Below are 26,764 nucleotides of genomic sequence, written 5' to 3'. Positions count from 1 at the left end.
TGTACACATTTTAGTCGTTTAAACGCGTCGTTTTGTATCAGTTTGTTGTACTTATGATGAGCCGGCTTTTTCAGGCTTAACAGGGGCTAAACAAGGTAAAAGGAACATCCAAGCAAGAAAACAGGCTCGTCGGGTCAACACAAAAGTTGTAGCACCGGTTATGGAAACAGGTCTCCTTCGCGCCACGTGAAGGAGTAATAGGGAGCTGTCGCGTGGCGCGACAGAGCCAAAGTCAACAAAAGTCAAACAGGTCCCCTTCGCGCCACGAAGGGGTATTAGGTGTCTGTCGCGTGGCGCGACATGGAGTAACACGGAATTTATGTTTTGTAACCTAAAATCGCATGGGAACATGGGCATTCCCATTTAGCATACAACCGTTTTGGACGATTCTAGTGCTCCCCATAGGAGATTTTTAGAGTCCTGACATCCCAAACTTCAAGTTTCTTAATGCAATCTCATACCGAATCAAGATTTGAAGTTGCGATGACGACCATGCGATGCTAACTCTTCGTGACTTCCCCCATATGAATGATTGCTAGGATTTATATATCAAACTTTGTTTCTAATTCTTGTAACTGGTACTTTTAACCCTTTGTGTTGATTTCTTGGTAAACGTTTATTATTTTGAATTATTTGTCGTTTATCAAGCGCACTGGCAATTTCTTGCATTGTTAGCGGGTTGATATATTGGTGGGTAATTTGTATAATTTAGCGGATTATTAGGTTGTTATAGTTATTAAAAATTGTCCCTAATAATTAACCAAAATCATTAATTCCAAGGCCATGTTTAAGTGTTGTTTGAATCAGTAAACGGGTTTTTGTGTTAAACTGGTAATCAGGATTCCGAGTGGAAGTTACTTCTTCTCATTCCGATAACACTTTTCGTGACAAATTATGTTTTTTTCTCAAACAAACAAACAAACCGCCAATTTAGATAATAGTAATTCTCTAGTTAACTCTGTATACACTGACCATAAATTCTCTGTGGATATGACCTTAGTTACGCGTACTCGTATAAGTATTTAAGGAAAAATACTTGTTTTTAATTAGCCCATGACAACTACATCAGTCATCATCCACAAATGCATGCCACGTCATTTTAAAATGTCACGTTAGCCAGAATACTAACAACGTTAGGGTTGGGTTTGTTTGGGAGTGGTGAGAGATAATTCATTAGTTGAGAGTCTTGCCAACCAAAAGGTGAAAGTTGAAATTATCTATATCCAATAACCCATTTTAAATTGTTAAATAGTAAATAAAAGACCATGGAATAAAATAGCAACGCATTATCCTATATATTAATAAATCAAGGATTTGAACAGTAGAAGGTTAGTTTTGGTATTTCACCTACAACACTCATCTTCATCCTCACCTGACAAAAAGGAACGTTCATTACTGCTGTGCCATCTCCAACGAAGAGAGACTGGGAAACGGTAAAGAGAGAGAGATAGGTGCCGGCCACCAATCGTTACGGTGGATTCACGGTGGCGCACCGGCGGTGGTTTTATTCCTATGGTCCAGGTGGTGTACGAGGTCGACCGTAGGTGGCGGCGGAAGCTGGAGCTAGGGTTCCGGTCTGTTACCATATCCCACAGCCGATGTGGCTTCAAGACGATGCCCCCAGCGACGTGCCACCCTGGTTACGCACTTCGTCGACGGCATAGATTAGAAGAGGTCGGGGATGGCGGTGTGCTCGGTTAACCAAAATGATGAAAACAGAGGATGGTTGTGGTGTTTGATGCAGTAGACAGCCAACGTTCCCGTGGCGTGAGGAGTCAATCGAAAGTGACAGTTGTATCCTTGAGATCCGACGAAGGCAAGACGGCCGACGAGACTACATGTCTTCATAACAACCAGGTGAGTCGTTTGTGATCTAAGGTTCTTACTTTTCAAAATTTTTTCATTAATTTTGCGTTCTAGGATTCTTAATTCCATAAATTTGTTACCTTCAAGCAGTTATAGGAGGAACAGGGTTTGGGATGAAAATGTTTGTTTAACCATACTTATGTTTGCTTTCCCATGTACCAATTTACATATGGTTTAGATTGATTTATGCTTCCATTTCAATTATACATATCAAATTATTATACGAGATTCATTACATTTCAATCTATAATCAAGATTTCACACTTCACAATGGGTGGATTATATTAGAACTCAGAAGGTATGTGTATTGTGTATAAACTAACAATTTCCATAAATTTGGTACAAAACCATGTTACTTTGTTTACTTTGATTAAATCATAGCTAATCACAATTTGGTATATTAATCATGTAACCATGTGAAGTTTATTTCAATTAGATCATAGATAATCACAATTTAGTATATTAGTTGGAGATTCAATTAAGATGGTAAGCTAATCAATGGTTATGAACAATTCAATGTAGATTGTTGGTTAATCATTAGCCATAACATGCGGATTGTTGGTTAATCATTAGCCATAACTGTTTAATTAGGTCAAAATGGTCGATGGGCCTAACCCAATATGTATATGGGTGTGTAAATTGGTCCAACATAGTATTTCTCGGGTTTTTATGTTCAAAGAACCGGAACCAACTCGAACCCAATTCCAGTATAAAATAAGAACCGAACCAGTACCCAATATGTATCGGTTCGGGTCGGTTTTATTATGTTATCGGTTCGGTTTTCGGGTTTTCTTGGTCCGACCCTAAATATGCTCACGCCTACGCGTAACTAGCATGAAAGCACTATTCCTTATATGAGTCATATATTTAAAAAGAAATCGTTTTTAATGATTTCAAGATGATGGATTTTTTTTCGTTATGCTCAATGGAGGTGGCAAAATGGGTGGGTCAGGAAGGGTGATGGGTCAAAATGAGTAACTTTTTAGTTCTTTTAATAGGGGTAACTTTTTTTGTGCGGTCAAAACAGGCATTTCCTGAGTTACTGCAGTGGTTATCAAGCAAATCGTACGACTTGACAAAAGACCTGGAAATCCGTGCTTACTACATCAGCTCAAATTGCACCCAATGAGAATCACTGGGTTGATGATGGTGCAGTTCTTATGGTAGGTTATTTGATTTATTGATATTTCGTCAATTTATAGGACACATCACATTTACTTTCCTGACCAGGTACCGTTAATTACATTCTCACTTGAGGCACGGGTCACATTAATTAGTATTATGTATTGCATCTCATAATTCGATGTTCTGTAAAGTTCAAACTTATAATGTTTTACATACTATAGCATATCTGTTTTGGAGGTTTGAAGCCAGGTTTGTTTTGTTGTTTGTATTTGTTTTATAAATTAAAGACTTCCCCATTGACGTAGCTTATCCCTCAACTTGCAGGTTAAATACATCTGGAAATGAAACCCAATATCAATAAAATCAACACCTGCATACAGTGGCGGACCCAGGATTTTTTTTTTATTGGGGTCCATTTTTTGTGTTAGAAATTTTCAGAACCAAACATTAAAATTTTCGGGTCGGTCATTGTAGTCGGGTCGGGTCACGGCTAGGAAATAATGTAGAAGCATTTAGTGGACATGAAACCACTACATTATTAAGAGCCATTTTTAAGAATCAAGTTATCTAATTGTGGTGATTAATAAGTTGCTTGAAACCAATAGCTACCTAAACAACACAACTACTTCACATAACTTCAAAATTTTGTTTAAGCTTTTTTTTAACGCCACATTATGTTGAAAGTCTTATTTGGTAATCAAATGTGAAATCAAATCTTTAGGAGACATTAAATTTATTATTTAAAAAAAGCAAATTAGAGGATCAATGGGTGGTTGTGATGTTTTAAAACACTAGTTTAATTTTGATGAAAAAAATAAACTAAAAGCCAAGATATGTAAGACTTCAACTTGAGACCTACTTGTTGCAACACAAGGAGATTTGCCACCATGCCATGTTTGCTTTTAATACTATTGGGTCCAACTAATTTATTTTATAGTGTCCTTGAAAAATTTAACATATCGGTTCTACTATTTTTTTTTTAAAAACATTGGGGTCCGTAGACCCCGACCCGCACCATATGGGTCCGCCACTGCCTGCATATACATCTCAAATACACCTCAAAGATCTTAATTTAATTTTCTTAGAGTATGTGTTATGGGGCGGCATGTGAGGGGCGGTATGCCTCTTCGCGCCTGCATAGCGCCGGCACACCGCCACGGAGGGCGCCATGGCTGGAAAAAATGGAGGAGGCGCGATGGTGATGGCGCCGCTACTCTTGTTCCTTTCCAAAATTCCACCAATCAGAAACAAGCAATTTTTTTTTATATTAATTAATAAAGTTGAAAATTATTAAATAGGTAATGATGGGTAGGGGCTTTATGACTACGGGCTCTAGTGTTATAACGCCCCATAAAGCCCTTGTGTGACGTGGCACGACACGTGTCGCATAACGCCCCACAAGGGGCTTTATGACTACGGATGGCCTTAGAATATGCTCATGGATGTTGTATAAATAGTGAGTCATTTGTAAGGTTTTAGATTTGGACTTTAAATTTCTTTGGATACGTGTACTTCATCACTGAATTATGTGTGTATATGTAATATATGATGTTAACTTTGAAGGGTTCATTTTCAGTTAATTTTTAGAGTTGTTTGACATGCGTCACAACGCGGCGCAGACAAATACCTAGTTTTATTAAATAAGAGACCATGAAATTAAAAAAAAAAGACCATGAAATAAAATAGCAACGCATTTTATAACAGTAGTGATGTCTGCAACATATTTTATTTGTGCGTACTAAGTTACTAGATTTTCTAAATGTTTTGTTTAATGCAACTTACGTGCAAACACATTTCACTTAGGTAATTGAACAAACTGAAATATGCTTAACCATGATTTTTTTGTAATTTACAGAATTTAAGAAAAATACCAAAAATATTTTATAAGTATAGATGCATAAACCGATACACAAATCTTGAAAGAATATATTATTTGTTAATATTGGTGTAGAATATCAAAAAACTCCCAAGGCTTCTATTTTAAATTTTTTAAATTCACTAACCAATTTAGAAATTAAAACAAAACTTAGTTGAATATTGATTCAAAAACAATCTTTATATTCTTTTAGACTTATAAGTAAGAGGTCAAGTTTGTAAGAAGGATTTATAGAGTGACAAGTGTCTAATAACCTAAAACTAAACCCACTACATCACCACTAAAAACCTAAACACCCACCCCCCCCCCCCCGGAAAAAAAAAAAAAAAAAAAAAAAAACTATACCTCACAAAAAAAACCCCCAAAAAACCTAAACCCCCCCACCCCCACCCCCCAAAAACCTAACCCCCCCCCCACCCCCCAAAAAAAACCTAAAAAAATCTAAAAAAAAACTAAACACCCACACCCACACCTCACCCCCCACCCCCTCGGCAAAAAAAAAAAAAAAAAAAAAAAAAAAATTTAGGGTGGGTGATGTGGGGGGGGGGGTTAGGTTTTTGGTGGTGGTGGTGGATGTTTAAGGTTTTTTTTTTTTTTTTTGTAGTGGGTTTTTTTGTGTAGTGGTTTTTTTTAGGTTATTGGACACTTGTCACTCTATAAATACTTCTTACAATTAGGATCTTTTGTATTTGATCCTAATCCTATAAGTAATAACTAATTATCTATATCTTAAAATGCATGGTCGGTGGACCATGCATTTTTGTATTTCACCCTAAGTTTTAGATATGTCACAAATTCAACCCACATATTTTGGTATATGCCACCTTTGCTTTAACTTTTGATAATTCACTACTTTAACCCTCTATTTTTTTCACTTAATAATTTCACACATCATTTTCTCCAACATTTCAATTCTTTTGTTTATATTACTTTTACGACTTCACACAACACCGTACGAGACTTACACTCTTCTTTATCTATGCCTAATCATGTTAATGTCACGAACGTAATGTGTGTGACAAAGCAAAAAACGAGTCACATTACGCGCAGGCATCACACGTTAATGTCCTAATCGTAATACATGTAACAAAGTCGAAAAACAACGATGCCGCCGCAACGCGCGGCACGATTCAAAAATCTAGTTTAAAACTAAAAAAACATGTGCAAATATAAGTTATAACTAAAAAAACATGGCTAAATATAAGTTAAAACTAAAAACGCTCTAAAATAAAAAGAATATTGGTTAGATGCATTTTAACAACATGACACTATGAAACTTTTCTTTCTTTGATATAGAGTATAATTCAAATTAAACTTGTCAAAGTTACGAGCGGCTAGAAAACTTGTAAAGCAAGTTAAAGTTTTTCTCCATTAAGCACTTAAGTTAGTCCCTACGACAGTGCTCCACTAGTCCACTGGTAAGGAAGCGGGAATCTGATGTGGAGGTCTGGGAATCCAACCCTGACACGACCAAATTTACTCTGGATACGTGATTTACCTTCTTCATGATGGTCATGAGACGTAAGTTAGTATATCTAACGTTAAATAAATGATGAAAATGTTGTAAAACAATTATCGAATTTTTTCATTCATATACGTATTATAAAAACGAGACAAATGCAATGGTGTGGAATTAAGGAATTATGTGGGAAGGTGGTTGTGTGTGTGTTAGAATATTTAGCACTTTGAAAGATGCTCTCTTTTTTTTTTTCATATGATAACTATATGATTTCATGAACCCAACCATCAGAAATTGAGCCAAAGTTCACAAGACACCAACTTATGGACAAAATCTTTGAGTTTGAGATAAGCAGTACTTTTGTTACACTTTTTAATAGTGTCCCAACTTAACCCCTTCCCCTTTTTATCAATATACCCTTTCATGTGAGAGGAAAATATGTTTTTAATGGTTGGTCTCTTCTCCAAGTTTGTGAAAGTGGGTACATTTAACATAACACTTTAGAGTTAATTACTGTTTTCGTTCTTGTGGTTTGTCAAAAATCACTATCTCAGTCCATTAGTTTAAAATTTGCAATTTCAGTCCCTGTGGTTTCACTTTCGTAACCATTTCAGTCCCTGTGGTTTCACTTTCGTAACAATTTCAATTCAAATGGTTACGAGGTGAACTGAAATGGTTACGAAAGTGAAACCACAGGGACTGAAATCGCAATTTTTAAACTAATGGACTGAAATAGTGATTTTTGATAAACGATAGGGACGAAAACAGTAATTAACTCTAACACTTTAAATATGATATGATATAATGGCAAAAGATCAAATACAAATAAGAGTTAATTGCCCGGATGGTCCCTGTGGTTTCATGTTTTTTCATGTTTAGTCCCCACCTTTTGGAAATAGCAGGTATGCTCCCTATGTTTATCATTTTGTTACTCGGATAGTCCCCTAACATTTACTCTGGGGACTATCCGAGTAACAAAATGACAAACCATAGGGAGCATACATGCTATTTCCAAACTAACTCACATCTACTTAGGGGACGATCCAAGTAACAAAATAACAAACCATAGGGAGCATACCTGCTATTTTCAAAAGTTGGAGACTAAACATGAAAAAATGTGAAACCACAGGGACCATCCGGGCAATTAACTCTACAAATAATCTTAACATACTAAACATACAAATTGAAGAAAAACTCAAAAAGACAATGTGGCATTTTTGTAATTACCACCAACTATCAAAGTTACTATACAAATGTGAACTCAACCAAAAATACCTAAAAAACACACAAAAAAAAAAAAATTAACATTTTTATTAAAAAATCGCTACATTTCGTTAGCAAAAAAAAAAACATTTTTTTTTGCTGCTGCTACTAAAAGTAGCGATTTTTTAATAAAAAATGTTAAAAAAATAAAATAAAATAAAATAAAATTATTTGTGTGTTTTTTTTATTTTTTTAGATTTTTTAGGTTTTTTGGGGGTTTAGTTTTTAGCATTTTAGCTTGGGTTGGGGGGGGGGTTAGGTTTTTTTTTAGGTTTTTGGGGGTGGAGGGTGGGGGGTTTAGGTTTTTTTTTTTTTTTTTTTGGGGGGGGGGGAGGAGGGGTTAGGTTTTTTTTAGGTATATTTGTAGAGTAACTTTGATAGTTATTGATAATTACAAAAATGCGACCTTGTCTTTTTGAGTTTTCCTTCAATTTGTATGTTTAGTATGTTAAGATTATTTGTACAAGAATTTTACCTATAATATAATATTATACAAGAACCATTAAATAAAATAAATTAAAGAAAATCATATTTTTTTTTATCCCTAGTTATGAATAAGAAAAAAACAGTTGGCGGATTCATTAGGAGGAAAAGGAAGAGGCATACATGTCAAATATTAGTCAATTGGTTTCTAGTAATTTGGAGATTCTCATTTGAATAGTCATATAAATAGTAATTTTTTTAATTTCAACGAATCTTTCAAATAGAGTCGAAGGCATAACAATGCGGTAAGATAAAACTCACTCGGTTTAAGGATTGAATTAGTGATCGCCGCCTACTCATCTAGTCTACCATCATCACTAGGTGTCGCCGAAACTAAATGGTGGAGACAGCAATCGAACCTGGATCACTTGGAACACCAGGTCTCTCCCTTACCACTTCACCACCAACTCATTAACGCGTAAATAGTAGTATTCATGTTAAATTATATATAAAATTTGTGAAATTTGAAAATATATAGCTCTCATCAATTAATAAACGAGTAAACTGCTATTTTGGTCCTTGAGGTTTGGGCAGTTTTGTCCCTTTAGTCCAAATCTCAAACCTTTTGTATCTGGGTCCCTGTGGTTTCAGTTTTGTTGCCATTTTGATCCAAATAGCAAACTTTGTTAGAATTTTCTGTTAACCAATCCTTTTTTTGTCTTTTAGTAAATTCAAATGAAGAGTAAAATGGACATTTTAAATGTGAATTTGTTTTAAATTAAAAAAACCCAAACATTTATCATTCTAGTTAATTCTAAAATATCAGTCTTTCTCGACATCTCCCAATTTATACATGAAGGTTTCTTTATCAACACAAACATTATTATGAGATTCATATAGAAACGTAAATTAAAGGGGGTGCAATCAAGGAGGACAAATGTGTCCTGAGTTCTTATTGCTCATTCAGTTCTAAACTTTTATCTTTCAAGATTTACCATTTGGGCATTTATTCACCTTCTTTTTATTGCTCCTCAGTTCTTATTGTTCCTCTCAGATCTGAATCGACTTTTCTTTCAAGATTTACTATTTGCTCATCAATTCTTGTTGCTTCATTCATATCTGAATCGACACAACCGGAAGATCGTTGAGCGGATAGGGATGGTGACGACGGTAATGAAAGTGTGGTGGTGCTTGATGGTCATTGATGTGGGTTTGAGAGAATGAAACATCAACAGTTGTAGTGTTTTGGTAGGGCAACAATGGTGTAGGGGGTTGGAGATGGTGGTTGTTCGGTGGGATGAGGGTGGTTCAATGGTGGTGTGGCGTCGGTGGTTTGGTAGGGCAGTGGTGCAGGAGATTGGAGATGGTGGTGGTTATGTGGGTGAAAGTGTGGTTTAATAGTGGTGCGGCGGTGGTGGTTTGGTAGGGCAGCGGTGGTGGTTTGGTAGGGCAGCGGTGGTGGTTTGGTAGGGCAGCGGTGGTGCAGGGGGGTTGGAGACTGTGATGGTTCGGTAGGGGTAGGGATGTGAGGTGGTGCAAGCTAATGAAGGTTGAAGATGAGGAAACATGGAATTAGGGTTTCTCATGTTATAAAGGGGCTGGTTTCACTTTTTTGTTTTTAATTTAAAACAAAATCATATTTAAAATGTCCATTTTATCCTTCATTTGAATTTACTAAAAGACAAGAAAAAGGATTGGTTAACAGAAAATTCTATAAAAGTTTGCTATTTTGGACCAAAATGGCAACAAAACTGAAACCACAGAAACTCAGATGCAAAAGGTTTAAGATTTGGACTAAAGTGGCAAAACTACCCAAACCTCAGGGACCAAAATAGTAATTTACTCTTAATAAACCGTTAACATAGAATAGAATATAGCTTAAATATTTGACATGTGACACCTCATTCTCGAGAAAATTAGGATATATTGTTATACCATACTAGTTTTAGACTTGAAATCTATACTAGGGGATCATAAGGTTGGAAGCTAAGGTGGAATAAAAAGTTAAACCGGAAGTGCTATCTAGGGAGAGTTTGGTTGTTTCTAAGTAACATTTTTGTGTAGGCAATGTGTTATAAGTTATGGTAAAGGATCAAATAAAAATAATATTAACGTACGAAACGTACGCATTGAGGGAAAAAGCAAAAAGTGGCGGTGTCATTTTGGTAATTATTAGCAACTTCAAAATTACTACTTCAAAATTACTGGGGAAAAAGCAAAAAGTGTCTTTTAGAGTAATTTTGAGCATCTGTAGAGTAATTTTGGGAAATATTGGGTAATTATCAAATTACTTTAGTAGAGTAATTTTGACTTCTATAGAGTAATTTTGGAAAATGTCTTGTACAGTAATTTTGTTAACATTTAGTTATAGGGTTTAGCTTTATGGTTTAGTTTTTAGCTTTTAGTTGGGGGGGGGGGGGGGGAAGGGAGGGGTTGGTTTAGGTTTTTTTAGGTTTTTGGGGGTGTGGGGGGGGGGTAGTGTAATTTTGATAATTACCCTACACGACCAAAATTACTCTACATGAACTTTTACAAAATTACTCTACAGAAGCTCAAAATTACTCTACTAGGGCTTGAATAGTTGAAAGTTAAAATTGAAACATTATATGTTATGGAGCGATGAACTTATGTTATATAAAGAAAGAATTGCTTAAGAAATTAGTTTTAGATGATATTTTGGATAGATTTCAAAAAATGAAAACCCGTAGGGCGTCGACGTTTTAATTATGTTTGTAACAAGGTTTGACATGTTTTTGATGATTATATAAATTTAGTTTGATGTTCGTTCATTTTACATGACTCGACCCGACCCGATTCGAACCGATTTTTTTACTTATATACCTACGAACCTAAAATTTTTAAAAATGTTTCGCACCATGAAAAAATTTCTGGGTCCGCCACTGCTTGTCACCCCAAAGACATGAGACATAAGAATGTAAGATATGGTCACTCTTAAAAAAAGTAAGTTTTTAAAAATTTCCATTGTTTATTTCGCTTTAAACTTAAAAAAAAAAAAAAAAAAAAAAAAAAAAAAAGCTTGAGCTGAATCAGTTATAAATTCCTCTTGTGTATCATATTTGATTTGATTTCATGGTCCTTAAAATGCATTTTAAAACATGCACCGAAGGTCCGAAACCTTTCACAGAAACATAATAAATAGAACATAATTCTGCATGCATGAATCCTCAATTATTCATATTGCCCTTTAAACTTATTTTGAATTATTATAAAACTAGTTTAAGAACTCGCGAGGTTCGCGAGTGGACTAAAACACAAATGAATAAGTTTAATTTATTGAACTAATCGTTTGAATTAAATAACCGTTCAAGTAATAATAAATTAGTAAACTACAATGAGACAAATAATTTAATATCTCGAGATACATGATGATGCAAATTTGTGTAATATTGTGTTTATGGAAGATAATGGATAGCGAATTATAAGTCAACGTACTGTTTATTTATGTAGAATTTTAGGTTAATATTTAAGTGTGTGTATGAGTATACATGTTTTGTATTACACGGGTGACTATACAACAAAAAAATTATACTTTAATACGTAAATAATTGTATTATAGCTTGATTCCATCTCGTCTTGTAAGTCTGCCTTCGTTGTCAAGTATTAGTAGCTTGATTCCATCTCGTCTTGTAACCCTCGACAAAGCTACGTACAATTGACCATGGGTATGAAAAAAGATATGTAATAATACAAAAGTATAATCAATTATTATCATAACCTAGACGCTAGGAAAAGTGGTACCCTTGCTTAATGTATTATAAATTACGAACAAAAGAAGCTAAAATATAACAATTTATGCAAGGATAAGGAACTCACCAGTGGAATTATCCCATTCAATAAAAATATACGTAGATCTTAAGAGTTTGAGTTTTAAAACTATTAAAAGGGTGTATTTACTTACTTTTTCATCCAATATGTCATGCTTATCACAAACTGTTGACCGATTTTCATGATTTTGAACCGAACCATGAACATCTCTATCTCCCCCCCCCCCGAATTAAAACTTGTATTGAAGTCCAAAAGTGGATTACCTATCTCCACAACAACATGATTAACTTCAAGAAAAAATCAACATTTCATTAAAAAGGCAATTGTTAAAAAAGCCCTACGTAATATCAAAAAAAACGGCACAAGTCCCTTTAAACTATTTTTAATGGTTAAATCCTTCATTGTAAAAGTTAATGAAATCCGTATTCAATTCTAATACCCGCGAATTTCGCGGTGTTGAACAAATAATACAGTGCGAAATAAAAAAATAGAACGTAATACTTATTTACATAATATTTTTCAAAAGACGTGTATACAATCCCATAAATCGATCTAGAAGACAATATAAACCAATCCTTGTACTTGCTCTCCAATGACGATCCCAGGCTCAAAATTACCTTTATTCCCCACCAAGTGTTAAGAGTACTATTTTGCTATTACGTTCGCCCTTATACCAATGCTTTGTAGCTTAACCTAACATATGCAAAGGTAGCCACATTAGACTATATGCACTTAGTATTATTACCAACTAAACTTTAATAACTGACCTTAAAAATAGAAGACAACAGTAGTAACATAAGAGTTTGTGAGATGCAGCTAAACCATGGAATGAATGGGTCTTCTCTTTTCATTTAGACTTCATAAAACTCGACCTGTAATATAAATTCCAATCATGTATACAAACCACATCATAATTTGTTTGCCTACCTTTGTTATAAATACCGAATAACAACCAATAACCTGAAATTCGGGCCTTGGGTTTAGTCTAAACCGGTCAGGGTTAGTTTCGAGTCAAACCCACTCACACAGAACACATTAAGCTAATTAAGATGTGTTTGTGTCAACGCACAGGTTTACGGGTTGACCCCTGAATATGGGTCCTTTTTATGTCGATATTTTAATTTAAAATTCAGAAATTATATCTCCATAGTTTATACATAATTAATTTAAAAATAAAATTAATCTGGAAACTTAGAATTTTGAAGTATTAGTATGTGAAAAAAATAAATACTATTTTTAATTGATCATATATACAGGTAGCGTTTAACTTCAGGGTTCCAATCTTTTGTGTCGATTCCGTTGACAATACCTCTTAGTTTCCAATTGTTTTGGTTAATTATGTTGTGTAGACCCCAACCGCCCTCGCTGGTCTTTAGTTCCCACGTGTATCCCTGACTCACTGTTACTACATGATCGGCTGTTTTGAGACCCGCAGCGAAGATGTTGAAGTGCTCACCTCCTACAGGATCATACAATCTGAAAAGATCCAAATAGTGTGGTGGTAGATCCACGTGACTGAAATCATCAACCGGACCACACCCCTGAAAGTTAAAACATGTATTAGTGAATTCGTCTAGCGGGTCGTGTATTATATTACATGTTTAAAAAATCAAAAACAATTTCAACTCGTTTATGAATAAACATTATAAAGTTAACAAACCTGGTGAGCTGTGTTATGGATCACAAGCACGGATCTTGTGTATTGCATCAAGCCGTTGTCATGATAATATGCCTTTAAATAAACTGGCAAAAATGTGGTATGCCAATCGTTTGCAATGAAAACCAAATTTCCGTCTCCATAGCATACGTCCCCGCATGGCACGTACCAAGGAACCTATAGGCAACGGGTCGTTAGTTTGGCAAGAGTTTATGTATGAATTATTTGATAAGCCAATAATGACGATTAAGTTTTTAAGTTGTACCTCAACGGCTGCTTTGCAGAATAAAACCATGCGTCGTAGAATATCCTACAATAATGAGAACCATATCATCTATGAACACTCTACTACAGAGACTCAATTAATTTATGTGACACGACACGAGTAGAACCTGACCTCACGATTCCCTCCGTATATATTATTCCCCAAGTTGTTAAACATGTGACATCTGATAAAAACGAAACATACACCATCAACGTATGTTTAAAGGTGCTTCACGTCTCCTGAAAACAAAATAAAAACGATCACCTACTTGTAACAGTATAAAGCTCAACTCAATTCAAGATTCAAGTAACGTGTAAAGATGAGTTTGCGATTGCATACCTCCCAACCAACTTTATAACGTCTCCTAACTCTTGTATGTTGAAGTTAACTATAATCACCATACAGCGGTACAACTACCTAAGGTACCTGAGAAAAAGAAGAAAGCCGTTCAACAAAGCGAATAGGAATCGACTGCAGCAACCATTTTTTGTTTTTTAAGTATGTTCTGCATTTCTTGGCTTGAAGTGGTGGTGGTATTGTTGTATCTGTGTAAGCTTACTTAATGACCAGGTCTTCTGAGTATTGTTCTTATAGAGTCGAACAGGGTTGTTGCACTTCTGTACCATCAGCCAATGTTGACAACTACATGATACCTGTTTGTTTTGGCATCTTATTGTGTATGTTTTTTTCAAATAACAGACCATATATCTTTGTCTTACATGTGATGGACATGCCCATTTTTCTTCGCTTTCATGTACACTGCAAGTAATCTTGTTTTTATCCTGTAATGAGATAGGTTGATTAGTACCTTTTAAAAGTTGTTTACTTAACGATTTTTTTTTCAATTTTTTTAAATTTCTGTTAAATAATACAGAAAGAGAAAACAAACTTGTTGTGAATAAAGTTTAAAACCGTACATGAAAGTTACAGATATGGATACGGTTGTGTGAGAAAAGAAACCACGACCTTTGAGGTTTAATACATTCATATGTTTGTAAAACTATTATATCATTTAACTGAAATTGTTAGTTGCCAATCATTTAACTAAGAATCGTGAAAAACTTGAAAGTAAACCGAAGATGGAACGTACCATCAGAAGATAGCGCTTCTTGATTAAACCTGAACCATCCTGAACCTCCTAACGACAGTTATCTTTGCTGGGATGAGTAACCTGTAGTCATCAGTTGTAAAATAGAACTTATATTGTCGCTGCACAGAAGTTGGCCACCAACGCAACTACCGTCGGCCATTAACGATCAAGGGTTGAAACATGTCCCAAACATAAAATATACGACCCTAACCGGTACAAACCCAATAAGGTCAAAAGAGTACATTACATGATTAAAACACTTTTAAGTTGAAAGCAACGTGTTTTGATAATTTAAAACAAATTTTGGTCTACCTTGAGAATATTAAGTGGGCGCTTAGTTCTAAATAAGCTAAATTTTGAACCATCTTAACATGTGATAGCTGCAGTTGTTCCTTTACTGCAAGAAAAAGTGGAGAATCAAAAGTGATTCTACAACGGTCATTTTGACCTTCCTACTTATGACATGCTAAAGTCATCTAATTCAATTGGGGGGGGGGGAGGGAGGGCTGGATATGAATATTTGTGAAAGGCAAACAAAAAACTATTTTTAATGGCAAACTAATCACTTCAGGAGATCAAGACTCGTCTTTACTTTACTCCTACGACAAACATAAGTGAATCGGCTTATGGAGCTGAGATCACCAACTTCTTCGCACCACCCTGCATATTGACGAAGAAAAATATCAACTTAGGGGTACACATGTCCATTAAAAGTTTTAAGGTAAACCAAACTGAACTTTTTAACTTCAAATTAACCGTCGTAAAAATGCCAGAAGATAATATAATATAGTCAGCTCCAAAATCACCCAAAGATATAGTTGCAAGGTCTCTAAACACATATGAAGTTATGGTTAGGATAAAGCAAATATTTGCTCATTTCACCGTCGCCGCAGAGCAAAATTCGCATCTTTAAAGATCCAACCTTAACTCTAGAACCAGAAAGAAACAAAAAATAGCAAAATCCGCATATGTTGCAAGCCTATGGACTGATTCAATGTACAATTTATGGGTCAGCACTACCAGCATTAAAATGGATCTGTAACCCAACTCGACCATCTAGTCAACTCTATTGCAAGTGTACAAAAGAATTTTATTTGAACTTTTACCAAAGAGAAAGTATTGAGTAATACCTTGGCCCAAGTTGACAATCAAAAGTAGCCTTTCAATTGCTTGCTGACTTCTTTTAGAGTGTTTTAAGTAGAGAATCATTGATACCACTTTCATTTTTGGCATTCAAAATACTTACATAGGCTTTTGCCATTATGATTTGGACACACATAAGTTTCATAGTAGAATCTAAATTTGGACCTTCATATTCTCTTCTCCATATGTTATATCTACCCTTAGCACAGATGTCAAACATTTGAACACATTTAATGGCATTGGCAGCTATTACCATATTATCCTTCCCTCTTTTGGCCTACTTGTATTAGGTCTGCAGTTTGACGGCCCGCCTTTCCTGGCGTAAGGGCTAAACTGAAAAGAAAGGGATGATTAGTGATCTTCAAATAGAAAAGATATGATAAGTAATAAGTATGATCAGGAGGAAAAGATATGACAAGTAATAAGTATGATCAGGAGAAGCATTTGCTAATTACTCGATGCATGAGCTTTGTTGGATGCACTTGAGATGAAGTTCTACGTGGTTGTTCTTTTATCTTTTCAAGTAAATTGTATTAATGCTTGTTGAGGTCCTAACTATTGTTTCAAGTTAAGCTTCTAGTGCCTGGTTAATCAATAAGTAAACAAAATCAGTGGGAAATGTCAATATCAATCATGATTGTAAACAACTTCTTTCAAAAATGGTATAGTAGCAGAATGGGTCAAATAGCTGAAATCTATGTTACGGGTTTGAATTGACCTAGAGTATTAAAGACATTTTTGTGAAAAAAAACAATGACATTTTATAAACAAATTTTGTTAAATCCTAAAATATGTATTATCTATAATCACAATCTAATAATAATTTAATAGATTTTGTGCATTAGCAGTGGAAAACTATACCAAGTAAAATTTTGACTGCATTGTTGAAGATGGTAACAGTTATCTCTGCAATAGGAACTTGTTATGAATATTTTAAAGCAACATAATTCAATTCTAGCAATGAAACACAGTGTTCAAGACAGCGATGACTAAACATATATGTACGGACACTGAGCATGGTCTTCTCAATGCAATCAACACCAATAACTATATATTTACATCAGAAGTTCATAAAAGAAACGAAAATTTAACTACCGTAAGTAATCTAAGTTTAGAAAATCAAATTGTGGGTTAAGCAAAACAACAAACACTTGGTGTGCATGAAAGTAAACCAAAAATTAAACTATCCAACCTATCTTCACATCAATTTATGGAAGTAATCTACACCAATAAGTATATAGCTACACCTAAAGTCCATGATTGAAACAAAAAAAAACTGCCATTTGATAATTTAAGTATAAAAATGAGTTATTAGTAAACTGTATATACAACTGAAACTTTTCTACCAGCATACATCCACCACTTGATCAATAGAAAATAATAAATTCAAATAATTCCTAGATTAAAATGAAACAGAGTAAAGCTTTTTAACAAAGAAATAGAAAAAACTCCCCAAATGAAAACGAAAAAGAATAAACATCTTTTAAAAATCTTCAAGATTAGTTTAAAATTACAATTTGAACGTAAATCCAATATGTGAACTTCAACAAAAATGAATCAATGAACTGAAAGCAACAATATCAGCAAACCAGATTCACAACACCACAAAATCATGAACTGAAATCGATTACTCAACTAAATCCGGAATCAACGTAACAGAAGAAATTCATCAATTCAATAAGACCTAAATGATAATTTACAAAAACATCAAACAAACTCAACCGTCAGAAATCATGAAATAAGCGGCCTAATTCAAATGAAGGTTGAATACAAATCTTACAAAATCAAAGGATGATGATGATGATAATAACCACGTTTTATAATCCTATTCGTTCGAAAATCATTTACAGAAATTGATGATAAAACTGAAGATTCATGTGAAGAAGGAGATCGACAGCGATGAACTTTGATTGATGATAAAACTGAAGAAGGAGATCGATCGATTGATGATAAAACTGAAGAAGGAGATCGATAGCGATGAACTTTGAGGATATTTAAAACTGAAAGAGGTGTGCGGCCATGGTTGAACTTAGGGTTTTGGAAAGGGAAAAGGAAAACTTCAAATAGGAAAGAAGATGAAAACTTAAAGAATGAAAAGGAAATTAATCGTGAATAAAACTTCAAGATCTGAAAGCAAGTTGAAGATGATAAAGGTACCTGGATTAGAGTTTTTGTGTTTGAGACAATTGAAGAAGTATGAAATCGCCAGAGAATTGAAGAAGATGATAATTAGGGTTTTTGAATAATGCGTGTTTGAGAAGCCTCTTGTAAACAAATTGCCGCTCAAAAAGAAGAGTAATGGTTTAAGCAAATGCCAGGTGGCAATTAGAGGATTAAAATAATGCCAAGTGGCACCAAAGTGTTTTGTTTTAATATAGATAATAGATCTCAGACATATATTAAAACATAATGCAAAGACTCATATCAATATTTGTTTAAAAATATATTTTTTCTTTTTTATTTTAATATAATAATGACCATACGTATAATTATAGTTTTAAAATCATGAAAATGGACCAAGAATTATCCATAACAAAAAGAACCCACGGAAGACAAATTCTCAATTATTCATATTGCCCTTTAAACTTATTTTGAATTTGAATCATTATAAAATCTCAGACATATATTAAAACATAATGCAAAGACTCATATCAATATTGTTTAAAAAATATATTTTTTTCCTTTTTATTCTAATATAATAATGACCATACGTGTAATTATAGTTTTAAAATCATGAAAATGGACCTTTTTAAATTTGTTGAAATATGGACAAATAGGTTAGATGAAAACAGCAAAAAAAGTTAATTCAACAACTATTTTAATAAATAATATTAACTTTTTATTTTTATTGTTATTAACTGTAAACAATGGCGATCACACATATAACAGCTGGCCAGTACTTTAATTTGTGTTTTGAATGTGTTTTTCTTACAAAATCAATTATTTTATTAACATCAAGTTTCTTAGCTATATTTTTTAATGGTAAAGACTAAAGACTAACAGAAAACTTTAGTATTCTCAAATTTTAGTAAGAAATTAGTATTCTCAAGTTTATTTTATCTTCTTCTTCTCGACTCCAAAAGTAATTAAATAAATAACCATGAACATGACTTAAAAATGGTTTCTGAATTTATATGCAAAAAATAGTTTAGTGTTTCGCATTTTTCTAAATTTTTAGAAAAAAAAGGTATCAATTAGGAAAAAAAAAAGTAACTGAATGTATTTTAATCATAAATTTTATGAACGATAAGTTACCAGTTAATGCTAACACTTTTGGTTTATAATTTAGTTATTATATATATATAATATTATGCCAAATAACTAAAAAGGTTTTGGGTAATCAACACACCATCTCTCAAGTTTTCCTCTTCTCACTTACTTTTTTTACAGTTTAACTTTTATTACTAATAGGATTTGAACCGTTGCCATATAAAAATGCAAAAGCTTATCTAACATTTTAATACGAGTTAATTACGGTTTTCGTCCCTGAGGTTTGCAAAAAATAACGGTTTCAGTCCATTAGTTTAAAAATTGCTATTTCAGTCCATTAGTTTCATTTTCGTAACCATTTCAGTCCACTTTTCAAACGACGTTTGTTTTATGTTTTTAACGGAAGCACGTGCTTCTCACGTGATGGGCACTTTCGTCATTTCCAAGCCAATTCTCACAGACCAGTTGTATTAAACACCACCTACCATTCATTCATCCAAACCCTCCAACCCCTGACCCCCAATTCAAAACCTTTTCACCCCTCTTTTCCCCAATCCTTTAATCGAAGATTCAAGATCATCAATTCATCGATTGAGCATGCCAAAAATCCAATCAGTAATCTGTCCATGTGGGGCTAGCACTGAGATTTGCACATCATGGACAGATTCAAACCCAGGCAGGCGATTTCAACGTTGTACAAGAATTGTAAGTGTTTGCTAGTACCCAATTGTGGTTTTGTATAAGATTGAACTTTTTAACTCCCGTTTTGAAGTCAAAACTTCTTGTTGCAGGTAGGCAATTGTGGTTTTGTTTGCTGGGTTGATCCCCCAATGTGTGACAGATCCAGATCGATCATTCCAGGGCTGCTGAGATCGATTAACAACCATGAAGCTGTGGCAAGAAGAAATGCAATAAAAATTCGAAGGCTGAAAGTTATAATTTTTGCTAGTTGGTTTTTCTTTGTCTTGTATTTTGTAGCTAAATGAAGAAACCCTAGTTTCATTAGTTGACTCTTGTAATGCTGATAACTTTGTTGCAATGAATCAAAGTGTTAACTGTTGTAATGAATGCACTAATATTGGTGAAGAAACCCTAGTTTCATTAGTTGGTTTTTCGTTGTCTTTTATTTTGTAGCTAAATGAAGAAACCGTAGTTTCATTTCGACCAAATGCTAGACGACCAAACGATATTTTACAGTTCGGCCAAATGCAAGATGACCAAACGATATTACATTTCGACCAAATGCAAGACGACCAAACGATATTACATTTCGACCAAATGCAAGACGACCAAACGATATTTTACAGTTCGGCCAATTGCAAGACGACCAAACAATATTTTACATTTCGAACGAATGCAAGACGACCAAACAAACAAACAAACATACAGTAACAGTTTTATCAATTTGCTCCTGCAGAAACTGTATACACAAACAAACTGTATACACAAACAAACAGTAATAGTTTGACCAATTTAACGACAAACAATAACATAATAGTAACATTTCATAAACGAGTACTCTTTCATAAACTAAACAACCAAAAGAAACTTCAAGCATCCAGTGTTCAAAGACACATCAAAAGACAGATAAAGTAGTTCATATTACAATTCCAAAATACTTAATAGAGTACTCTACTTAATAAGTTCAAAAGACAAGATCAACAGCAAATCAAAGCTGTGGTTGTGGCACCACCTCCTTGCAGGACCTTCGGTTGTGACCCTTGGCATTGCACTTGTTACAGGTGACAGTGTTTCCCCTCTGGCTCATCTTACCATGTTTCACTGGCACAATCTCCTCATTAGCACTTTTCTTTCTCTTTTTGGAAGGCCTTCCAATCTGTGAGTGATGCTTAGGAGGTATCATAGTTGTTGGAACTTGTGATGGTGTCCAAAGATTTACCCCATTGATTGGGTTGATTGTATTCTTATAAACCTTCTTCCAAGTGTCCATCCAGTATACCTCTGAAACCCAAGTCTCTGGAGGGCCTGGATTCATGCCATATTGAGCCATTGTCCAGTTAACTGCCACAGCATGCTTACATGGCATGCCTATCAATTCCCACCTCCTGCAAGAACAAACCCTAGCATCTACATCAACTACACACTGGTCTTGACCACCTCTCTCTCTGACTCGGTATTTGCTAGTCCCATTCCACAGAACTGAGTAATTTGAAGCTTCACTTTTGATCTGTTCAAAGATGATGCTAGCTTTGGGGGTCAAGTGGCCTTCTGCCTTTGCAATCTGCTTGAGCACCACTACAATTCTCTTCATACAATACTCCATAATGTACTCCAGACAGGTTATAATTGGTTTGTCCCTTCCACCAATTAGCTGTCTATTGAACACCTCACATAGGTTGTTCAATAGCACATCACTTGTTGCTAATCCTACACAATGTATTTATTAGAATGTTATAATTTAAAAAAATTAATTGAAGGATTAATACAATCATACCACTGAAGAATGCTCTGGACCAATGTTTTGGGTTGATTTCTTTCAACCAATCATGTAAAGCAGGATTTGTGATCCTAACCATTTTCATGTTACCCTCAAACTCTGGAATTGTTGTTGAGGACGCACATTCCCATAGCAGATTCTTGTACAAGTCTCCCTTCCACTTAGCCTTCATATTTTCATGGATGTGTCTAACGCAGAATCTGTGTTCAGCCATAGGGTATACTTTCTTTAATGCAGGTATAATCCCCTGGACATATCACATAAAAGTGCCTTATAATAAGTAACATAGGTAGTAAAATAATGCAATATGATAAGTAACATAAGTAGTAAAATAATGCACCTTCTGCCTATCACTTATAAAAGTGAAGTTTGAGTTGACTTCCAGATCTAAGTCTTCACCGAGGCACTTCAAGAACCAGGTCCATGAGGATGTGTTCTCAGACTCAACCAATGCATATGCCAAAGGATAAATACCATTATTTGAATCAATACCAACTGAAGTCAGAATCTGTCCTGGATACGGGCCCTTCATGAAGCATCCATCCAACCCCAAGATCCTCCTGCCACATGCTTTAAAACCCTCTTTCAATGGCCCTAAACAGATGTAGATCCTTTTAAACTGTCTGGTGGAACTGTTATGGTTGGGCTCTCTTTCAACTTCAATCTTCACAGATGTTCCAGGATTAGCTCTTACCAACTCACCACAGTAGTCCCTGAGCAATGCATATTGAGCTTTGTAGTCTCCTTCAATCCTTTTTGTTGCCATCTGCTTAGCCCTAAACACCTTCATCCGAGACACACTCACCTGATACTTGTGCTGGACCTGTTCTTGCAGTGCATTTAATGGAATGGTTGGATTTAGAGAGACTCCATCTTGAATTTCTTTGGATATATAAGATACCGTGCACAATTTAACTTCCCTAGTTTGAAGGCAGTTGTGAACATTATTAAATGTTTTCACTACCCAACAACATTGTTTAGTGTGGTTGGAAACATGCAGAATAAAAGGACAAGTGGGGGTAGGTTTCTTTTTCCTGGGAATCTTTTTCTTGGGACCACCAGCCTTTGAACTACTACCCTTTGAACCACCAGCCTTTGAACTACTACCCTTTGAACCACCTGCATTTGAACTACTACCCTTTGAACCACCTGCATTTGACCTACTAGCCTTTGAACCACCTGCATTTGAGCTACTACCCATTGAACCACCAGCCTTTGAACCACTTCCCATTGACCCACCAGCCTTTGAACTACTTCCTATCAACCCACCAGCATTTGATTCTCCTATATTGCTAGGATTTATACCACGACAAAGTACACGAAACCTGACTTTATCGTTCCTAACAATTTCAAGCTGCCTTTTACTATCAACTGCAAGCTTCTTCACAAGTTTCTTAATGTCATCTCTACATGAAAACTGTTGTCCAACATAAAATGGTTCCACAACAGGATCTCTGGCTAGCCTCTTCTTCTTCCTTAACTTTTTTAAAGCCCTTTTTATAGGTGGGTCGTTCTCCTCATCACTTAGGCTATCGAAGTCATCAAGTTCAAATGGACTCTCATCTTCACTAAGGTTTTCAATTGGTTCCTCACCACATCAGTGTCTACTGCAGCTCTGAAGTCATCCATGTCAACTTCATCTTCATCTATGATATTTTTTAAGTCTACAATGAAATCAGAGTCTTCTGAGTCAGAATCTTCAGTATGCTGCTCCTCATCTTCTAATGTATTTTGCTGTTGAACAGGATGATTATTAGCAGCATGATCATCTTCAGGTCTTCTAGCTGTAACCTCTTCCATGTCTACTTCTGGGTCTTCAAAGATATTATCCTTGTCTATAAATTCATAAGAGTCTGAATCACTATGATCGGCACATGTTTCGTTAACAACAATTGTGTCTTCACCAGTTTCATTGTTTGCACCAGTTTCATTGTTTGCACCCTGAGTAGCCTGGCTTAGCTGAGTAACCTGACTAACCTGAGAAAGCTGACTTTCATGTCCCCTCTTACCAGGAGACCAAACAGCATCTAAAATATCTTCGAAGCTCCTTAAAATACCACTATCTACTGCTACATTTTCATTGTTTTCCTCGTTCAAAACATCACCATTGTCTACTGTCTTTTGACCATGTTCTACATATATTTCAATCACCTTATGGTCCTCAACATATTTAAGTATACCCTCTGTATCAGCATCATTTGTTACAGCAACTAAACCATTATCAAGATCCTTATCAGGTATCTTATAATACAGAAACAGTACATCATCATCATCATAACCTAGGGTTCCTAACATGGCATTCACCTGATTGTACCCAAACTCAAACGAATCCACCATGTCAATGTAGCTCACCTGACCCTTGATATAGCTTCTTCCAGGTGGTTTCGTAAAAACTCCCTTATGATTGAACATCATGCTGAACACTCCTGGATAACCCCCTAATAGTCAATAAAACACAAAATTGGGTGATTTTCTTTTCTTTAACAACAACGCAGACAATAATCACACAAAATACTCACTAAAAGATGCATTAAAAAACTAACTAAGTTAGTAACTTACTGTATGCTGAATCTGGGTCAAAATCGTCGCCTGCCAAGCGTTCATTCCAAAGTTGAAATGCCCAATCCATTGTGAAAACGACTAACTCTTGTTACGAACCTCTTGTGGTTGATGATCTTGAATCTTCGATTAATGGATTGGGAAAAAGAGGGGTGAAAAGGTTTTGAATTGGGGGTCAGGGTTTGGAGGGTTTGAATGAATGGTAGGTGGTGTTTAATACAACTGGTCTGTGAGAATTGGCTTGGAAATGACGAAAGTGCCCATCACGTGAGAAGCACGTGCTTCCGTTAAAAACATAAAACAAACGTCGTTTGAAAAGTGGACTGAAATGGTTACGAAAATGAAACTAATGGACTGAAATAGCAATTTTTAAACTAATGGACTGAAACCGTTATTTTTTGCAAACCTCAGGGACGAAAACCGTAATTAACTCTTTTAATACCGTTAATTGTTACCCAGCGGAGACATATCACAAATAGGGATGAGTATTTGGTACCGTGTACCGGTACTGAACCGGTACCGTACCCAGGGGCGGACCTGGCTAGCAACGAGCCGTAGCATGGGCTACAGCTCAACTTTTTACCGGTAGTGCATTCCGAAGTGTGTTTTTTGTCGTTTTATGTATAGGATACCTTTAAACAAATATCAGGATACCCCTAAATAAATTATGGTAGAGAAACGACGGCTAGTAGTGGCGCTGCGATTCCTGAGAAGTTGTTCAGCTCCTGGGAGAAAGAACATAGAAGAAGAAAATAGGGGTTTGTTAATAGGAAGAGAAGAAGATAGGGTTTTGTTAATATATTTAAACAAAGGCTATATGGGCTTTCTTTGAAAACAAAACCCTTGCTAAAAGCCCAGCGTTAATTTTAATGCATTTTTTTCACTACAACCTCAACTTTAATTTAAATATATTTTTTTCACTTTATAAATGTACAGTTAATATATCAATTTTCAAGATTTATGAATTTTTGTTTTAACTTTTAAGTTTCGTTTTTTAATGGTAACCATAATTTATTATGTTTTTAAGTTACGCAAAGTAAATATGTGTTCTTTTATGGTTTCATTTTACAGTTTGAAATAAGTTACTATCATGAATGTACGGTAAAAAAAATGGGATACCCCTGAATTTTTGGGCTAGTTCCGCCACTGTCCGTACCGGTACTGAATCGATCCGGTATATTCGGTATCGGTACCCATTTTCTCATATTCTCGGTACCGGTACCGGTACCGGTACTTATGGGTAAAACACCTGTAAATATCTGTACCGAACCGGTGTATTCGATACCGGTACCGCTTTTCTCCGTTTTTCAGTACCCAAATAAAAGCTCTATTTCTTTTTATATTTTTATTATTAAAAAAAATATATATGTATTTAAAAGTTTAAAAACTACATAATTCAAATCACACATCCAGTTTCTCCATCTTTACAAACTCCTCAAAAATGAAAAAACGCTTCAAATCACAAATCTCTAAACTCTTGCAATCCACCTTCAATTCCTGCCGGCCAAACACCATCTCCGACGTCTCCAACCACCGGAACAACCGTCGTCTCATCGACCTTTTCTCTCCTATACCTCAACCACAACCATCATCCACTTCAAATCGACCGAAAAAACAAAAACACCATCTTTCCAGCCTCGGAAACACCCCTTTTCCGGCGAATTACGTTCGCCGGAGCTCACACTCTGTTTCCCCTGTTCCCGAAAACCCATCGAAAATCGACCGAAAAAAGAAAACCCATCACCGGAGAAGAAGAAACAGTGCAAGTTTCTCATCAATTACAGATAATCATTACTACAATTGGTGGAGTAGCGATGAAGATGATCAAAAGTCAAAGACTACTCTGTTTTCGCGGCGATCGAATTCTTTAGATTTCGACGAATCGATTCGTGAAAATGTGGTTGTGGTTGCGAAGGATTCGGATGATCCGTATGAAGATTTTAAGGCTTCCATGGTGGATATGATTGTGGAGAATGAGATATTTGGAGTTGAAGAACTTGAAAAGTTGGTTGAGTGTTTTGTTTCATTGAATTCTGAAGAACATCATAAGGTGATTTTTGATGTTTTTGCAGAGATTTGGGAGATTTTAATTGCAGATTCTGATGATAAGAAAGAATGAATGTATGTATGAAACATCCTACTTGTTGTAAATCTAGTAAATTCAGTTTTTCTTTTTTTTTGACATTTAGGAGAAAATCTTTATCCTTTTATGTATATTTATATTTGAGTAAACTTTCGTTTTGCTTCATGTACTTTGGTTGTTTTAAAGGTTTTCCTTCAATCCTTTAAAAATAGCTATTTTACTCGCTTATCTATATAACCTATCTCTAGTTCACTCCCCACCCGAAACATCATTCATTTTCTCTGTTAAAACTTGGTTACGTGCCCCTCACATGAGAGGCGTTTCAGTCTTTTCTCATCCTTCGTTATAAAGAAAAAATGACTTATAATTTTTTCACACCCTTCTCTCTCTTCCTTCTCTAGCTTCTCTCTAGAACCCCCACCACTAACCACCACGATGATTCCTGTTCAAGAACTCAAGAATGCCAACTTGTAACAGATTTATGTAACAACTAGCGGTTGC

General features: G+C 35.2%; 2 protein-coding genes and 1 non-coding gene across 3 annotated transcripts; 1 reads left to right on the top strand and 2 right to left on the bottom strand.

Moving 5' to 3' along the window:
• Positions 1-12,208: 12,208 nt before the first annotated feature.
• LOC110928583 lies at positions 12,209-18,300 on the bottom strand. Its single transcript, XR_004888198.1, has 11 exons — positions 18,111-18,300; positions 15,941-16,281; positions 14,811-15,470; positions 14,280-14,502; positions 14,060-14,146; positions 13,853-13,959; positions 13,721-13,765; positions 13,459-13,632; positions 13,108-13,339; positions 12,566-12,670; positions 12,209-12,491 (listed from the first exon to the last, which is right to left on the bottom strand). It is a non-coding gene; the product is annotated as an uncharacterized LOC110928583 (transcript).
• Positions 18,301-20,707: 2,407 nt separating this feature from the next.
• Positions 20,708-22,575, bottom strand: LOC118490122. The gene is made up of 3 exons (XM_035987358.1): positions 21,962-22,575; positions 21,619-21,868; positions 20,708-21,551 (listed from the first exon to the last, which is right to left on the bottom strand). The coding sequence occupies exons 1-3, from the start codon at positions 22,409-22,411 to the stop codon at positions 20,833-20,835; spliced, it is 1,419 nt and encodes a 472-aa protein (XP_035843251.1). The 5' UTR covers positions 22,412-22,575; the 3' UTR covers positions 20,708-20,832.
• A 3,000-nt stretch (positions 22,576-25,575) lies between these two features.
• LOC110927519 (transcription repressor OFP8-like) lies at positions 25,576-26,362 on the top strand. Its single transcript, XM_022171100.2, has one exon. It carries the CDS (start codon positions 25,622-25,624, stop codon positions 26,297-26,299), a length of 678 nt encoding a protein of 225 aa, XP_022026792.1. The 5' UTR covers positions 25,576-25,621; the 3' UTR covers positions 26,300-26,362.
• Positions 26,363-26,764: the final 402 nt, after the last annotated feature.

The sequence above is a fragment of the Helianthus annuus genome, chromosome 3 (genome assembly GCF_002127325.2).
Source record: "Helianthus annuus cultivar XRQ/B chromosome 3, HanXRQr2.0-SUNRISE, whole genome shotgun sequence".
Classification (NCBI taxonomy): domain Eukaryota; kingdom Viridiplantae; phylum Streptophyta; class Magnoliopsida; order Asterales; family Asteraceae; genus Helianthus; species Helianthus annuus.
This window is presented reverse-complemented; position numbering and strand designations above follow the sequence as displayed.

Excerpts from the sequence above, each read along its gene's own strand:
- LOC118490122 (XM_035987358.1), bottom strand. The coding sequence starts at position 22,411 with ATGAAGGTGTTTAGGGCTAAGCAGATGGCAACAAAAAGGATTGAAGGA. Across the intron at positions 21,869-21,961 it reads TTATAAGTGATAGGCAGAAG|GGGATTATACCTGCATTAAA; the intron begins GTGCATTATTTT and ends TGATATGTCCAG. Across the intron at positions 21,552-21,618 it reads GTCCAGAGCATTCTTCAGTG|GATTAGCAACAAGTGATGTG; the intron begins GTATGATTGTAT and ends TACATTGTGTAG.
- LOC110927519 (XM_022171100.2), top strand. The coding sequence starts at position 25,622 with ATGAAAAAACGCTTCAAATCACAAATCTCTAAACTCTTGCAATCCACC.